The sequence below is a fragment of the Arthrobotrys flagrans genome (assembly GCF_004000055.1).
Source record: "Arthrobotrys flagrans strain CBS H-5679 chromosome Unknown unitig_15, whole genome shotgun sequence".
In the NCBI taxonomy this organism is placed as follows: domain Eukaryota; kingdom Fungi; phylum Ascomycota; class Orbiliomycetes; order Orbiliales; family Orbiliaceae; genus Arthrobotrys; species Arthrobotrys flagrans.
In genome coordinates, this window is record NW_027137545.1 from 4,822,279 (window position 1) to 4,840,253 (window position 17,975).

At 47.4% G+C, this 17,975-nt stretch overlaps 3 protein-coding genes across 3 annotated transcripts; 1 reads left to right on the plus strand and 2 right to left on the minus strand.

The window, feature by feature from the left end:
* Positions 1-195: 195 nt before the first annotated feature.
* On the minus strand, positions 196-8,576 carry DFL_001316 (uncharacterized protein; the record flags this gene model as incomplete). Its single annotated transcript, XM_067629915.1, has 10 exons — positions 196-492; positions 553-729; positions 785-997; positions 1,063-3,211; positions 3,275-3,772; positions 3,925-4,173; positions 4,238-7,658; positions 7,834-7,850; positions 7,916-7,942; positions 8,497-8,576. The coding sequence occupies 10 exons, from the start codon at positions 8,574-8,576 to the stop codon at positions 196-198; spliced, it is 7,128 nt and encodes a 2,375-aa protein (XP_067495888.1).
* Positions 8,577-9,542: 966 nt separating this feature from the next.
* On the plus strand, positions 9,543-10,907 carry DFL_001317 (uncharacterized protein; the record flags this gene model as incomplete). Its single annotated transcript, XM_067629916.1, has 1 exon — positions 9,543-10,907. One exon carries the CDS (start codon positions 9,543-9,545, stop codon positions 10,905-10,907), a length of 1,365 nt encoding a protein of 454 aa, XP_067495889.1.
* Positions 10,908-11,906: 999 nt separating this feature from the next.
* On the minus strand, positions 11,907-12,376 carry DFL_001318 (uncharacterized protein; the record flags this gene model as incomplete). The annotated part of the gene is made up of 2 exons (XM_067629917.1): positions 11,907-11,962; positions 12,232-12,376. 2 exons carry the CDS (start codon positions 12,374-12,376, stop codon positions 11,907-11,909), a joined length of 201 nt encoding a protein of 66 aa, XP_067495890.1.
* Positions 12,377-17,975: the final 5,599 nt, after the last annotated feature.

Consider the following 17,975-nt stretch of genomic DNA (forward strand, 5'->3'; position numbering starts at 1 on the left):
CGTGATGACGCCCTTTAAAATAAACGCCAGAGAAGCCCTCCTAAAATACGAATACGGAACCGAAATAACGCCGCATCCGCCCGAGAACCTATAACTTTTAGACCAATTCCCTGAAAAGCGCTAGATGTATGTACCAACAGAACTGCAATTCAAGATTTAAGGAAATAAACAATAAAGGAGTGTGGATAGAATGGTTCAGCGTCTGTCTTGGGGACTAGGAGGCCGTGGTTGCTGTTGCTGCGTGCTGCGTTCTGAGACAGGACGTTGCTGAGGAGTGCGCCCCGTGGGCGAGCGTGGCTTTTGAGGGTGAGAGGCGGGGGCTCTTCGGTTGACATCCGGCCGCTCATAGGGCTTCTTAAGCCCTCCTGGTCGTTGAGTACGGGTGGGTTGCCCTGCCCGCGGTTGAGAGAATCTAGAGCTAGCGTAGGGCCGTGGAGACCTTTTAAATAGTTGTTTCTGTCCGATTCTGTCTGCCAAAGGCGTAGTCGGAGTCTATTGATTGACATTAATATTCTGAGAGAAAAGCTGGCAGATATAATAATATTGACTTACGACTGGGCTCTGGGAGCTAGCGGCACGATCACACTGGCTTGGAAGAACCTGTGGAGAAGCCTGGCTCGGGAGAATCCGTGGAGAAGCTTGGCTTGGGAGAGTCTGGGGAGAAGCCTGGCTTGGGAGGACAAGTGGGCGAGGAGCTGGTGCGCGGCTGTTTGTCTGAGCTCCCTTGAGCTGAGGACATCCTCGTTAGTATTGAAGATTGTTAGATGGATTATGTCTTACTCACCTCATTCAATTTATCCTTGTTTGCACTTATACCCTTCACTTGTTCGGTCCGCCCTTTAGGTTGACTCAGGTTTCCCTTTGGACGAGCGCTCGGACCGGCTTGAGGACGGGATGGTTGGGTACTAGGTTTTGGGGTATCTCGAGGTGGCGCAACTCTGCTTGATGATGGTGCCGGAGTTTTTTCACCTTCCCGAGCTTTACTCAATTGCTGCACCTGTAATAGCAAGATTGGTAACATTTCTTTTGCATGTCTTCTGTGTGGTAAGAATGGATACGCACCTTTGCCTCGAAGTCTTCCCTATCCTTGGGGGTACGAGGTATTTGTTTTTGTAGTGACGACCTATTGCCACCGAACCTGCTTGACATCGAAGCCGGGGAGGTTGCTGGAGAAGAGTTTGCAGCACTACCCTCCGTCACAGGAGTTGAGGTTGTATTGGTGGCGATTGGCTTTGTATGGGCGTCGGGAGTAGCCTTCGCAGTTGCAGTTGTATTCTTGTCGAGGTCCATCCCATCCGACTCTTTAGATTCTGTCCGCACACCATCTTCGGTGCCCTCACTGGCCGTCTTACTAGACTCCCCATCCTGTTCCTCATAATGCACTTCGTACATATCTTGAGTCACCAATTCTCTCAACCACTCCTCCTCCAGAAATTTATCCATGACTTTAGGATCCTTCCCCCTCATGCTCTCAAAACCTGCCGGATCCCTTGGTATGAATTTGGGTGGTCTGAACCAGTCCGCCGCCTCTGACTTCTTAGCCTTTCTTGCTGGTGTTGTCCTATCAACAAGCCTTGCCGCCAATGACATCTTAAGTAGAGAGTTGTTGTGAATGACATCTTCGAGTGTTCCACCGACTCTGAACCTGTAGACAAAGACGTGCTTCTTCTGTCCCAGACGGTAAGCCCGCCCGACAGCCTGCTCCTCATCTTGAGGTGAGAACTGTGAATCGAAGACGACGATTCGGCTGGCGGCTTGGATGTTCAACCCAAGCCCACCCGCTTTGGTACTTATGAGGAAAACGAACTTATCGCTATCCACATTGTTGAAACCTCTAGCAATAGTCTGCCGTTTCGCCGTCGAAACTTCCCCGGTGATCTTGACAAACTTGATATTTTGGTTATCGAGAACTTCGCCGATATACTTCAACGTCTCGACCGACTGAGAGAAAACCAAAACCTTTTCCTTGATCGCTATACACGACTCTAAGATTCTAAGAAGAACTTGGATGCGATAACTATGAGCCGTATCCTTGAGGTTCTCGGTGGCGGTGATCACTGCTTGTAGTCGATCAGAAACAGCACTATCAGCTCCAAGAATAGCCTTTTGTGAATCTGGATCTTCAGCCTCGACCTCTGAAGAGGACTCCTGAGCAGCGTCTTCATCACTTAAATTAGCCTCTGTGATTCTGGCGCTTTGGGCTGAACCTTCGATCTTCGTTTTCTTCTTCGCCTGTCTTTTTTCGAAGGCTTTCCAGAATAAAGCCGGGTGGTTGAGAAGAACCCCGAGCTGTGCAACAAAGTCGAAAAAGCCGCAATAATAGCCCTCCTCGGTATCTCTCTTAGCTTCTTTGGCATAGAATCCGTATAGCTTGTATTGAAGTTCAGTCAATGGCAAAGTGATGAGAAATTCCGTTTTCGGGGGTAGAGTATTCTCAAGACCTTTGATTTGCTTCATGTTGACGCGGTTCATCTTCGGTCCCCATAGCGTGGTTAGCTCTCTTTGTTTTTTGTTACTCTCCTTGACTTCTTCATCAAGAGAGTTGATGTATAGGCCGTCTCGAATAGGGAGCTTAAAGTTGTTGTTGAACTCGGCCTCGTCTCCAGCATATTCGGGGTCAACCCATTTCATGATGTGGAAATATTCTGTGAGATCGTTGGCAAGAGGCGATCCAGTCATGGCGATGCGGGAGCGTGTTTTGAATGCCCTAAATATCCTAGCAATCCGGGAATTTTTGGTCTTAATCTTGTGAGCCTCGTCGGCGACCACGATCGTTGGGGTGTTCAAGAGGATGTCTTCAATCCTTGTCACTTCGCCGAGTTCTGCCTCAAGTTCCTTGATTCGAGAGCCTTTGGACGCGGGATCAGAGGTAGATGGCTCATTATTGGCCTTATCCAGGCCCTTCTTGACTGAATCGCTTTTCGAGCAAAGCTGGCTGAAGGATTCGTATCCTATTATTAGGACTGTCCCATCAACCGCCCATTTCTCGATGTATTCAATCCTTGCTTTCATGCTTAGGGCCTGTGTAACCGGATAAACAGTTGCTAGAGCATCGTCCGCCCATTTAGAAATTTCCTCGCTCCAGTTTTGGATAAGTCCTGGAGGACAAACAATCAGAGCGCGCATGTTCCTTAGCTCTGGGGGTATCTGATTCCGAGTTCGTGGCTTTTCGGAGCTCGCGGCGTCGGCAATCGCACACAGTACGGTAATACTAAAATAAATTAAAAATGGGCGTTTTGAAGGTATTTTGTTGAGCGATATTAAGTTCACTTACACCTGCCGAGTCTTTCCCATGCCCATGGTATGTGCCAACAAGGCCCCAGTTCTCTTCTCTGAAACAACGATATTCCTCCATAGGAACTGTACGCCTGCTTTTTGGAAGTCGTAGAGGGATTGGTCGCTAGCAGGGAAATAAATCGGGTCGTCTTTTGCCAAGTGACCTAGGTTGATGAGCTCCCCGGTTTGACCGGCTTTAATACCTCTTCTCTCTCGCTCCTTTAACTTATGACGTTCCCTGTCATTTTGCTGACGGATTCTTTGCGTTTCTTGATCAATCTTTTGGGTGCGGTTGATCTTCTGTCGACGAGGGGTACTTGTGCCACTCCGGGATGCCTCAGCCTCGGATGTGGCTTCAAGGAATGATCGCTGGCTCAGTAGTAGGTCTTCTTCTGAGTCGCTTTCAAGTAGGGAAGCTAGGGCGTCCTGTTTGGCCTTCCCTTTTCCCTTATTCTTAACCCCATTATGGCTGGTTTCGCTTTCCAGGTTGGTAGGCCTGAAATTCAGAAAGGATATAAAAATAAACGGTTAGAGTGTCCAAAACAAGAAGAGATTCAAGGGGGTAGAGGAAATTAGATGATGGATAAATAATGTAAAAGAAATCGCAATAAACAAAAAATGCGGCTGTTTCACTCGATTAAGATGTACCTCTTAGTATTTGGGCCTGCTGCCTGGGAGCTTTTGCTCAAACTGTCGACACCAATTGAATCGTTACCCGTCATGCCTTCTTCGTATTCGGCAACATCGTTGAGGATAGGCATCAGTTCTCCTATGAACAACAGGAAGTTGTCCAAGTTGCTGAGGAGCTTCTTCTTCGCTTTGTAGTCTATTACTCCAGGCGGCGGGACGAAGGTCGAATATAGTCTGGCCAACATTGCATAGGCTGGCTTGTCCTGCCTATTCAAGATGGATCAACTGTTAGTTAATGTAACATGTGTTAAAAGAATAGGAACCGACGTACTCATCGATACCTAAACTTAGGGTGTCCACTGGCTTGCCCTGCGAGACGTCCCAGCAACCGATAACTTTATCCAGAATGCGCTGGTCTACCCGGACATCGGAAAGGGAGGAGTCACTTTGCGTGGGAGTAGACCGGCTGCCGTATCGTTTTCTCTCTGCTTGTATAAGCTTCCCTAATGACGTCAAGTCCCGGGGGTCTTTATCGTATTGAGCCTGCAGATCCCTTTTCCAAGAGTTCGTAATTCCTTCTGGATGCGTACAAATTGTGGGAGGTTTTGTAATTCTAGGTCGGGCGTTTGCAACCGACGAGGATGAAGCAGACGAACTTCCCGCTAATAATGTCTGTGGAAACTGGGATTTGTTAACGGGCGAGGGAGAGGTGCTCAATTGCACGCCCTCTTTGAGAGCCGACTCTCGAGACTCAATGATGGCAATTTGAAGTTGAGTGTCCTCATCTAGGAGATCTCCACCCAAGTCTATCGGAGTGCTTCTTTGACCCCTAGGTGAATTTTTGGAAGGCCTGGGTGCTGTAGCTTCCACCGGAGTTGATACTGGGGTATCGTCTGTCAGGTCAATAACCTCTCCTCCACTAAAGGCCGTTCGGACCGGATGTTCGGCTTTGATAACAGGCTGTGGGGTCGCCGGTTCGAATGCCGGCGTTCCTTGCTCGATCGTGAACGGGCCTGTATCACCAAATTCCGAATCGGAATTATTGATAGAAATAACAGGTTCGGTGACGGGTTCGGTAGCCGATTGATTGACGGCTTCAGGTTCGGTGATTGGCTCAGTGGTGAATATTGCTGGTCCGTTGCTGGTTGGAATGGGGTCTTCGGGGAGAGGAGTGGCAGGGCTCTCATCACCATCTGCGAGACTAACTTTGGGAACACTTGTCTCGGAGTTTCGGGCAGTTTCTGGTAGTTCATTCGAAAACCACCTGAATGAATCGCTGCTAGCCCTAGCGATCCTCCTCGGCCGTTCAGGGAGCAAGTTATCCCCGTCCTTAGCCTCGGGTTCGGCATCAGGGAGTTCGGTATCCTCATCGATGTGACTAGTGGGAGGCTCAGCAGCCTGGCGCTTGTTCCTCCTCCTGGGCTTCGGTTGTTCCCCCGCTCCGTCGTCGTCCTCTAATACCACACTTTTTGCTAATTCATCGTCTAGATGTCGATTTTTAAGTTGCGCTATCACGGCATCGTTTTCTGTCTTCATATTCTCGTGCCCTTCATCGTAAACGCTATCATCCACGATGAAGTTATCCATATCGGATTCGCTATCATCGGAATCATCCCCGTCCGAACTGCCAATATCCTCCTCATCTAGAACTGCCGGTTCGCCCCCTGCGCCCTCGGCCTCCGGCCTAGCCCGCCCGACCTTCTTACGTTGTGCGAACTGAGAGGGCGGTGGAGAATCAGGCCTTTCAGGCCTCTTTCCTCGGATGGCATCACGCCGCCAAATCGCGTCCTCCCGGTCTTGGATGCTAACTTTCGATTTTGCTTTCATGAACTTCCGCAATTCGACGACGGAATACCAGTTACTCTCGAGATATCCATCCCAATGATTGTTCAAGCGGGTTTCGAGTCTACGGATGGCCATCATATAACGGATGACCATTTGCTTTCGAATATCCTTCTCCTGTGCCTGCATCCAGTACTTGTATTTGATTTTTTCAAGCTCCGGGAGCGCCTTTTCCCGCCACTTCCTTATGGCTTGGTTTTTAACTTCTTCCCAGATTTCTCCAATCTCTTGAACGGTCAGCTTGTTCCCATAATTCTTTCTTTCTATTGCCTGTTCGTTTAATCTTTGCTCCTGGCGTAGTTCCCGCTCGGTCTGTAAATCAAGACCTGGGCTCGCCCCACGATAATCCACAGGGACGAACTGATCTCCCTCTTGCAATCTCGCGAGAAGATCATGCTTTTCGCCCAAGGCTTGATAATAGTCATCATCTTCGATCGGCTGCCAGGGATCCATCCGCTTTCGGTCCAAGCCTCCGGCGTCCATCAACTGAACACGATCTGATTTTCGTCTATAAAGTTGCTTCCGTACGTCGAGTTTGGGGAAATTATCAATGTGGTCCTTGAGATTCTCTCCAACTTGTACTTCCTCGTCGTTGATGATGGTGATGGGATCCCGCTTGTAACGATGTAGGTGACGAAGTGTGTGGTGTCTGTATGCCAGGTGGAACTTGCCATTGATGGTTGCCGTGTCGACAGATTTCTTGTGTAAGAAGGCATTTGTAATGCGAGCAGCTCCCATGCGTGTCCCCGGTGATACCTTTTTGTTGATCACAACAAAGCAATCGGTGTCATCGGCATCATCGCCCACTAATGTCATCTCGCTAGCAGTGATGGGAGAACGGTCAAGGTACCCGGCCGACCTCAATTGTCGCAATCGCGATCGTGGAGCCTGCGAACGGCGGGATGGCCTTGGAGGAGAAGAAGCAGTAGATTCGACTTCTGGGACGGTTGGCTCCCGTCCAAGTTCATGCCCTCTAAGCCTGAGTAGAGGAATGCCCGATACTTTTTTAATCTCCTCCATCCTTAGAAGGTCGCCTTTGACGATATAACAATCCGGTCGGTGTTCTTGAGGGGTTGTAACATCTGGATGATCTTCCTCAACGATATCCGTCATAGTATCATCCACACCATTCTCTGAAGTCTGTGTCGGCTGCCCCTGTATTCGCTGTATTGGGACCTCCGGTTCCCCACCGTCATCGAGTCGAGGACGCTTTGGGCTTCTAACATCCATGTCGTCATCGCTATCCGAAACATGTGTTCGAGGAGTCGGGGCCTTTTGAGGAGTTGCGAGTTCTTCATCCTCATTGTCGTTATACGTATCGTCACCAGTCTCGTCACCAAACTGCGTCGGTACAATATCGTCACTACCATTTAACCTGAATATTGAGTGAGATTCCCTGGTAACAAGTTTGCTCGGTGTAGCGACCAGAGGCCCTGACCATTCGACCCGGGCCTCAAGTAAGACCTCATCAGCATACCTTTGGAGGTGGCCAAATTTCAATACCCTCGTCTCAGGTACCAGTTGTGTAAGGTGGCCATCATCGTCATCGTCTTCGTAGTCGGCCGTTTCGTCCCGAAGAACAAGACTGTTGGTATCTTCTTGTGGTGGGGGTGGCAGAAGACTATCGTCGGTGAGGTCTATATCCGGACGCTGAGGGTAATTTCGACGTATTTCTTGAATGACATTCCACAACAAGATACACAAGCCAACCTGTCTGATTCCAAGATCGCCTTTCAGGGTATCCTTGGTGAAACCGTCATCCAATAGAACTGCTCCAGTGATATAGTTATCGATAAAGAGAGCTTTTCCGGCATCGGTTTCGAAGAATTTCTGAACGGGAAGAGGCCGTGGAGGTTTTGATAAGAAGGCGACCACTTCTTCAGCGGTCCAGTCCTGTGGGTACTTGCCCCCTAGTAACGTGGAAATAACGCTCTCGTCCATGGTGAACGAATTCGATATTTATCCGTATACAGCTAAAACGATCGGAATCAATGACCATGCGGGGCCATGCGACGACGGGGCTTTTTTTTTTTTTTTTTTTTTTTTTTTTAAAAAAAAAGGAGGGTTGATGATGATCCAGCGAACTGGAATAGGTAGAATCACTAAATTTTGGTTAGTGCATATTTGCGCCGGAGCCAATCGCCAAACGAGATTCCAAGACACTTACCAGAAACAACGCTTTGGAGTTAACGTTCTAAGAGCTTGTAAACGAGGGGAACTATACGTTAGGAGCGGGGAAGAAGGGGGTGCGATAGGTGATGATAAAGGGGATAAAGGCTGGAGATAGAGTCAGAGGAGCGTGGAGAGGTGTAGAAGAAAAACATTGCAACCTCTCAGCAAGATAAGTTGACATTCAACAACCAGCTGGGGACTTGTGGGGTCCTGTCAAGGCTATGTCAGTGTTTGGGCCACCTTAATTGGCGCCACTGACCCAAAATTTGGGCACGATTTGACTTCTGTTCCAACCATAGACTGCTGGCGCCGGATGGTATCTAACCCCTCGTCTATGGGAAATGGGTCCCTGGCATTTGGTGAGCCTTTCTTTCAAAGAGAATTGGGGAATGTCATGTCGGCACGGTTGGCTTTTGGTTAGGCTGCGGTAGGTTATCGCCCGCTATGCTGCTTTCGTCAGTTCGTACGGTTTCTCATTTACGGCACAGCTGCCGGTCAGCAGTTGATAGAAATCGAGTCAGGATCTCGGAAGGGGGGGTTTTGACAGTCAAAGAACCGGAGCTTTCGAAGACATACTGAGTACTCGAGATAACTTCAGACGGCTCGATGCCGCTGTACAGCAGTACTGCTTTGGAGGGCCCGCCGGCTTTGAGCATTTCGATAAAGAAATCGAGTCTCGAATCCCAGAACTTCGGCTCATGTGGGCGCTAGCTGAAGCTAAATTGGTGGGCTATTCTTCAAATCATAAACGATGTGGCAGATCATGCTACCATCCCGTCTACCTTTCCCCACCGGATTGCACTATCAATAGCACCAGAGGCGGCCCCTTATCACAGCTTCTGTGGCCCAGACGACCATACCTATGCATGCATATACGATCCTGTTCAACCGGAGCCGCTTTTCTACCGAGTATGTATTCAGAGCTCCACGAATGACCTCCAGCCAACCCTTGACAATGACTCCGCTTCTACTGTGTACTAGCAGGGGTATCATCCCAACCTTCATTTTGAGTTCATTCATGATGCGATATCTCTCAGACAGACGAGGATCTTTAGAGGTCCTTCATTTTCACGAAAAAAAAAAAAAAAAAAAAAATACGATCCATCGATTCTTGATGGGTTGAGGACAGAATTTTGATGCTCCTCTCCACATGGCGGCCACAGATTCCACTAGCCACGCCGACCATGAGGCTCTTGCGCACACGAGGCCAGTTGTTTGATATTTTCAGGCGAACTGGCCGCCGCTAAAAGGCTTGTCCCGTTCCTCGAATGCGTCGCATACGGGTGGGTCTGTGACGAGGTGCGTTTCCAAGACATTTGGCTCAACTTTGTGAAGCAAGAAACCGGCACTTGTTCGTTTCTCACCTTTCTCTTTTCTCCTTGATCCGAGTAAGATCCATCTGTCTATATATATATATATATATATATATATCCAGCGATATGGATAATATAAAATAAACAAAAGTTCGCTGGCGCATGCATTTTTCATCTTGATATCGCATTTTCAGTCTTTACCAACTTCTGGATCCTGCCGGTCGCTATCTCGAGATCTCCAACCCCCCTAATATCCCAACCAACATTCGGGCCGAAATCGCGTCAACATCTTAATATCTCCCTAAAAAAATGTCCGACGAAGGCCCAACCCCACTGTCCACAATCCTCCTGAACCAATGGCGCAACCCGGGCGACATCCTCTCCCTCCTCCTCCTAATAGGCGGAGAAGTAGTTCAAAAGGCCATAGCACAGCTAGTAGGCCTTCGCGTCCCTCACCGCAGCAAGCTCCACGATGAAAAAGACGACAATGCTTACTTCTTCACGCTCACACCCGTCGCCTTCTCGTTCGGATGGGTTGCTTACGCATTTAACTCGCTTATGGCGGTATTTGGAAACGGAAGTTTAATGCCAGAGCCGGATACGCAAATAATGGTCATTAATGCTGCGAACGGCTATGTTCGCGACAACTCTTCGTGGGTTTTGGGGCGGTTTCTGAGGGATTATGAAATTGTACTTGAAAAAAAATCGAAGGAGCTATGGCCGGAACCTGCGCCGTTGGATTCTTCGAACAATCCAAGAAACGTTAGTTTACGGATCGATATCCTGGAAGTGGCTTCATCTGTCGACCCTCCGGCCGTGGATACGACGTGGTATGTTGGTTGGGTTATTATAGTCGCACAACTGGGTATAGCAGCAATACCCTGGGGTCTCTGGGGAGACTGGTTAATCTTTCTCATCTGCGCTGCGGGAACCCTCTTTAGCCTCCTATCATCCTCCCTTCCGCAATGGATATCCGAAAAATGGGCATGGCGACGGTTATGGAAACCAAAGACCGTAATATTAACCCGCGGAAACGGTAATCGATACGCCGTTGCCCTCGTTTGTCGTGCAGGAGACCCGGATATTGAAGCGTTAGCATCGGCGAGAGCTGAAGCACGGCCGGGTACCAGGCCATTATTCCTGATATTGACAACATTATGGATGGTCCTATTAATCACCGTCTCCGGTGTTGAAGACCACCGTTGGTTCCTCATTGCCGTTGGTGGGATCGGAATGCTTCAAAACATGTGGGCAGCCTCTTGCGTCCGCCATTCCTCAACTTTAGGCCTACACCTAAAACCGTACCATCCACGCTCCATAATAATCGGCTATCAAACTGATCGCGCTGTCGGACGACCACCGGATGAACCCAGAGTTGCCATGACCGGCGAAGAAGAACTTCCACCTCAAAAGCCCAATCACGAAGTATCAGATGTCATGGGTACGTTGATGGAAGCCGAGAAGGTCATTCCCGGGTTGGGGGCTTGTTTGGTGCCTATATTCTTTCCGGGGAATGTAACGTACGATGAAGCGCCGTTGTATTTTAATCGTGAAAAGAACTTTTGGGAATTGGCCCATTTGACGATGAAGGGTAGGAAGAAGGAGCATGCGAGGTTCGTCGCTGGTGGGCCGAGCGGGCATGGGAAGGAGAGGGAGGGGGATAAGGCTGTGTAAATTTGTAGCATACTTTGTAGTAATCTCAACATGATTGGATGTACACATACCGTTCCTACGTGTTCTCTGCACTTTTGGTTAGTCCGGACGAAGGGGAGCCTCGATTTAACATCCACTGAAGATCACGCCTACGCCAATAAAGAAAAATATGTCGGTATATTACTATTATATTCCTCAAACGAGTGAAAACACCCGCGATTATACAAAAGAAGCCTGTAGCATAAGCTCTTCCAACCAGCGGGCGTGGTAAGGTATATTACTCGGAAGAATGATTACATGCGGCATTGCGGCACGTACATTCGTGAAACGAAAGGACAAAGTCTACTTGAGACTTCGAGGATAGAACTCCAGCCCTTCCAGAGGTTTAAAAGAGAGGGAAAAGAAAGCGAGGGGGAATTAAAAAAAGAGAAATGAAAAAAAAGAAGCCAGTCTCGAGACCCCAAAGAGGAACCAACCAACCTCCCTGGGGCGAGGTGGATAAGTAGCTTTCGTCCAAGCAGTATAATATCGAGAGCGAAACCACATCCGATAGAGGAATATCATCAGATGGGCGCTACGAAATAAACTCCTCGAATAAAAGACCACCTTCCGCCTCACCCCCAAACTCTTTCTCCCTCCTCTTTTTCATCTTCTTCCTCCTCTTAAACCGGTGGGCCTTCGTGGAAGCAAAACATTGTGAATGATCAAATAGGACAAAAACTGATACTGGTAAAATAAGAAAAATCTCGTACGTATCTACCTGACTCTGCAGATCTGGTATCTACCGGGAACGAGAGGGGCGACCACTTCGAGAAAAAAGCCTGAACAGCGACGACGGCGACCGCAGTACCTCTCAACCCCTGGTTCGGACGTCCGCCTTTCATCTAAAGTGTACCTACGCCGATATTTAAACCTTTTATTATCTTCTAAAACTGTATATCGACAACATCGATTCCAGGTCCAAAAGACGTAGAGGTAGAAATGGTGAAGATGATGAAAGGGAGTCCGTAGGCGCACATGCTAGTGCTTGCGAGAGGCGTGCTTGCCGGAAGGTTTGGCGGCGGGGGTGTAGCTGGCTGTAGTTTGGAAAAAACAGTTCGAGGAGGACGTCAGTGGCTATTTCATTTTATCTATATATATATATATGCATGTATGCAGGTACGAGTTCGAGCTTCGAATAAGATTGCATGCGCACGGGAGACTTTTCTCCGTCGGTTTCGGATCGATCTGGGGTTGGAGTCCAGTGGCAATCCTGGGGTCGACTCGACTTCTGGTATCTAAAAAAAAAAAAAAAAAAAAAAATTGCACGAAAGAACAAAACAAGAAGGCAGCTATGTGTTCTTACAATGTTGCCGCTTCCTCTGGCGCTGCGGGATTTGCTGCGATGACTGTGAGTTATCCTCCTGCGGGAGAGCAGGAGGGCCCAAGTTCTTGTGCATGGTCAGGACAATAGCGCCGTTTTTGCGTTGCGTGGGTTTGAACTGAAGCATTATTGGACTAGCGTAGTTTCTGGCTGGGGGAATTCAGATCTTTGGAAGGAGAGCTGGGAGCTTTTTAGAGCCGGAACTAGCGGTCTTTGGAGTCGTCGAGCTGGTCGCAGGCTGGGAAAATTGGTGTTTCTCGAGTGGCATTAAGAATCGAAATATTGTAAACAAATTTTAAGGGGGGTTTTGGGGAAAGAAAGCTTTCCGTGAATACTGAGGGGAGAGGTGTCTATGCTGAACATTTGAAAAGGACAAGTCGAGACGACGGGAATCGTTCTTATAGTTGGTCTTATTCATGCGACGTGGATGCAAAGCATGTAATGTCGAATAGTCGGTTGGTTAGTGTTTGAGTCACAGCCCCCCCTTTGCCTTCCTGCCTTTGCGCAAGGCCGGTGCGGGGGAATGCAATAAAACGGACTCGAATGACTCGTCATTCGCGCCCGCCTCATTGGCCGGGCGGTATCCGCTTCAGGTATGAGTCCCGGGGAGGCTATCTTTACCAAGGCACAGCTCAACTTCGACCTTTTGGACGTGCCTGCAAGGGCGGTCAGGTTGAGTTTGAGTTACCGAGAGCTTCGCCTTCGAGATTAGGGCTGAGAATATGCTTACTTGGAAAGGTGCCTGTTGTCAAAAGAGCACCTCTTGGCCCTCGCGGGGTCGGATTTCATCTCCCCAGTTCAAAGAGAGTGGTGATATCATTTCGCGATAGTTGAGATGTGTCACCCGGATGGAAGTCTGAGGGAGTCTGTGCCATTTGCATTTCGCTTGGCCCGACGGCTGTTTGGACCGTGCCAGGTCAGCTTACACTGTATAATGGAATTAAAAGCTTGCGCAGGATCTCGCAGGGGGGTGAAGCCGTTTCTGATCGGCCAGAACTCCGAGTGAGATCTATCGGACGTCATCAGATTTGATTGTTGAGGGACCTGCTTGAGCTCGTGTGCCTGAGCTAGCTTGAGCTCCGTTTGGCGGTGTCATCGATGCTGCAGCTGGCTGTGGCAAAACGTGCAACCTTATTCGAACATCGGAGTTCTTCTTTACTCGTTAATATTGTCATTAGCAAGTTGGCCCCATTTTAGATATCTAAAGCGTGTGTACGTAGTCTCGTTGGGCCTGAGGGCTCAAGAATCGATGTTATCGGATTGTAAAAACCGTTTGTCAAGTCTGAATCATGATGCATCAAAAAAGCCGCGGCCGCGTTCATGCCGTGGCAGCCATAGCTAGCGACCCAACAAAGATAGCAAAGGCGAATACAGCTCACCAAGTTTAAAATTTCGTAATGGAGGCCAGATGTGGCGAAAACGATAAGTAGCCATGAGTAACCGTAATATTAATGAATGAGTCTCTTTCGAATTCTGCAGATAGGAACTTCATCCAAGTATTACAAACGATATCTTCCCCCGAGGATCCGAATTTGAAAACGGCCATCCGAGCCTCTAATTTTCGTAATACGAAAACGAAGCCTGCTGTTTATCTGTAATACATCCAGTTCATGTCGCTAATGCGATCATCCTATGAAACGCATGCAAACGAGCCTGCGGCTGGTGCCGAAATATCCAGAAATATTCGAAATGCTTGCGCTTTGAGTAGGTATCAAATGCTGGAGCCTTTCTTGACAAAAAAACCTTACCCTCGAACCGTAAAGGTCTTAACAAATTTAAAGATACTAAGTAGCTAGACCAGGGGGCCGTGCCACGAACGACGGGAGCGTATATCACTCCAGATAATTATGAACACAAAATATGCTAGTAAATTTCACTATGCTCGCGAAGCTGCCTAGCTGGAAGTCAAATTATAAATCTGGAGCTAGAGCTCGGGTGTGGTGTACAGAGTACTGGCGTAAATTCTTGTCCTTCTAACCTAGCCCGGTCTAAGCTGGCAAGCTAGCGTTAGCTGGTCTCACGCCCAAAATTAGCCTCGACCCCAAGAACGTATTCTTAAATCTGTAGACACTCGGGCTTAAGACACCATTTAAATATAAAGTTTAAACGTTTCTGGATTTTAATCTCAGGTACGCCTTAAAGGCTGACCTCGCGTTGTAGCGAAAGTTGGAATATGTGATTAATTATATTACGACATAATGAACCCTCCAGTACGTAAGTTAGGAACCTAAGGATCAGTCAATCCTATAAAACACACCGCAAGGCCGACTCGACGTATCGATACCCCGCTCAAAAATATAAATAGATACCTAGCTAGGATACCGACGACATACGCCGCATATGCATCTCAGCGTTTGACGACAAACAATAGCCATCTACATAATTACCCTATAGGCCTTGGCCAGACAGAAAATTGCAACGTAGTGGACCTAGTCTAGCAGATACGTAGCATACATACTCGTGAAAAATATCCCTTAGTAAGAGAATTTTAAGTTTTTGTTATGGCAAAGTGATAGAAGATTTTCGTTTATATAAGACGATGAAGTACTCAAGTTGACTAAACAATTGTCTTTTCAGAAATTGGCTTCAATCGATATAGATACTCAGCACCCGAACCCATGCAAAGTTTTATTTTCACGAATATTTCGGGATTTCCAACTAATACAGCCCCACGACACACGTGGCCCCAAGCCTACTTTTCAATAAGTTATTATAATCCACAGTATTAAACGCCATCCGAAATGGGATCTGGGGGGAAACATTTTTCGGCGCGTATCTAGCTCCTAGCCTTCAGAGGCAACTGGGCCATGGAAATCCGTGCCGCCCCAGCTATCATCGAAATATTAGGTACCTAGAACATATACACCCTGAAAAACGACACCCTAAGTATAGAGATCGAGCGAGATGGCATGCCCAAGAAAAGTCTACTTGCAATCTTGATGTTTCTTTCAAATCAAGGACAGAGAGCATTTCAACAGGCACAAACAGATGGTGAGAGTCTTCATAGGCTATGAGTGGATTAATAGGGACAGAGACTTATGTACGTACTTTGGCTTTGAATTTGATTCAATCGAACTAAAGAAAAGTAAATATGGGTAGCTATTCGGCTTGCCCAAAACGCATTCCAGCTACAGAAAGGTCACTATCAGCGAGGCCTCGGCATCTTGGGCGGCCAAAATCTAGATAGGATACAAAATAGGGGAGTGCTAACTTTCTTCTATTAATTTCAGGCCTAGCCGATAAAACAGTATCTCAAATGAATAGTGATTCGTCCGACGTAGGGGTGATATTGCAGCCAGCGCTGTAAGCTGGACCCACTTTGCGTTTGCTAACAAATATATACTGGCGTACATGTATATCAACATTCAAGTTCATTTCTATTAGATCCACACTGTCAGAGGAAGATCCGAAATACGCTCGAACCGATCCTAAAAGAGCTTATCAGCTTTCAAAGTAGCGTTGGCACTATCGCAGGGATTCCCAAAGCTCTATATTTCATGCTACAGAAGCCCCCATCAAATTCCAACGGATATCAATATTATTAGCGAAGACTTAAGTATGGTTCTAGAAAAGTGATCTCGGAAGAACAAATTGAATTGTGCATGGAACCGATGGGGAAGCATCGTTGCGATCCGCAGAAGGCGATTGACGAATTAATAACAAATTTACGTGTACTACCTACCCCACAAAGAGGAACAATAACAGGAAAAGAGTTTACTAATATCCTCAAGAGCAAACTTGACCTCTGGGATGCTCTGAAGGAAAAGAACTACAACCTTGGCGACGGGTCCATTTTTAATCCAAGGAGCGGAGATACCGACGGACCAGCTTAGCCCCTAAGAAATAGCTTCCGATGCAGAAATTAATACGAAGGGGATATGTTAGCAGTATCAGTCCAGATCTTAAAATTGTGAGATTTACCTATATGTGAACTTCCAGCCCGACCGTGAACTGCCAACCTGTACACTATGCCGGAGGGTGTTTTTAGACACTATTCTAATCCAAATTATATCGAAATTTTAAGGAAATTATTTGACCGCCTCTTTTGTTTGACTCCGCCCCGCCTTACCCATAGTTTTTCACTATAAAACTATGTTTTCATCATGGATGTTAATATCTAGATACTAAATACACCGGTTTCCAGGGTTCTTACATTTATTGTTAGGCGGTCGGATCCTAGGAAACAAGGTAGCCCAGACCTCATCCCAACTCATGTTTTTATCAAATCCGGATGGAATAGATGGCCAGGTCGCGTCGTTTGTCACTGCAGCAGCGAACTATACTACCAACGAATCTTCTTGCAGAACAGTGGCCTACATGCCTTTTCCCCTGCAGGCTTTCTGACAAAATTTTCTTCCTATGGGCTTCCCTACAGGCCTACCTGAAAATGCATAGGCTATCTACCTGGGGATCCACATTGGAGTCCACACCTCTATTTCCGTGTGTAAGCCTGTAAATATATATCAATAAGTAGACATCTATGCTCAGTATTATAAAAAATAAAAAAATAAAAAATAAACTTTCACGATGAAGACACGGCTTTTATAGTAAATGACATGGTCAAAGGGGCAGCGGAGTAAAACAAAGGGAGCCGGTCTAATAATTCCTGGTATCGTCGCCTACTTGCTAGCACCCTGTGCATAATTAACCAACAGCCTATGGATGAGCCTGCAAACTACCGGTCTGTGAACTGCATACCGGCGGCCGGCTTGCAACTTATGCTGGTGTGGTACCTATACAGAGATGGCCTTATTACCCAGACGGGCAGCCATTTACATCATCAAAAACATTTTGCTCCTGAAAGGAAAGCCTTCGCCGTATCAAACTCCTATACATCAAGGCTGGGGCTTTAAAAGTTTTCGAAGGAACCAGATCATTTGCAATATTTGCAATCACTGAGTTCAATTTTAAAAAAAAACGTTGCAATTTCCGCGTTGCTGCCATCCAAAAATGGCAGCCATCAAAACCCTGGCCAATTGGACGATAGCACGTTGAACTCGCCTGCGTATGATATCTTGTAAGCCCTCATTCGAATTTCAGCATAGCGAGTGATACCGAGAACGAGATGGAATGGTGAAGATGTCGGCAGGCCCCGGATAATTTTTATTTTATTGACCTAGGGATTTACTTGGGTATTTTTTTTTTTTATCTAACTGCGGTCGAGTTATTTACGCCTGATGCTCAAGGGCTATTTATAATAACAATCCATCGTACGCCACCAAAATGTACCAAACACACAAAAGCCTTGCAATTGTTAGACAAAGGCATTCACATTTAGAATACCTATTGTTAGAAAATACCTAAAATCCAGCAGCCTGCGATAGATAGTATAGACCATAGCAGCTGCTCCTAATACTCAATATTAGGTCTGGGTGTTGGGTGTTGTTGCTGCAGTGTTCTATCCTCGAATCCTTCTGTTTAGGAATCCCAGCTCAGCTAGCTCGAATCCTCCTCGAATCCCTCCCACCCCCTCCCACTTTCCTCCTCGATACTCCTCCACGGCTACTACCCGAGTATTTAACCCGTTCGCACCAAATACACCCTTTTCGAGCTTCAGTTCAACCTCGTTCTGCATCCTTCACGGTTAACTACAGAGTTTTAGCTTAGCTTATCGGAAGGTTAAACTCTCTCGTCAGGCCTATCTATCACGAGTAATCAAAATCCCTCGACCTTCAGCTCTCGACCCCCCCGATCCATCTATCCATCCACCTCACCAACCCTCCCCC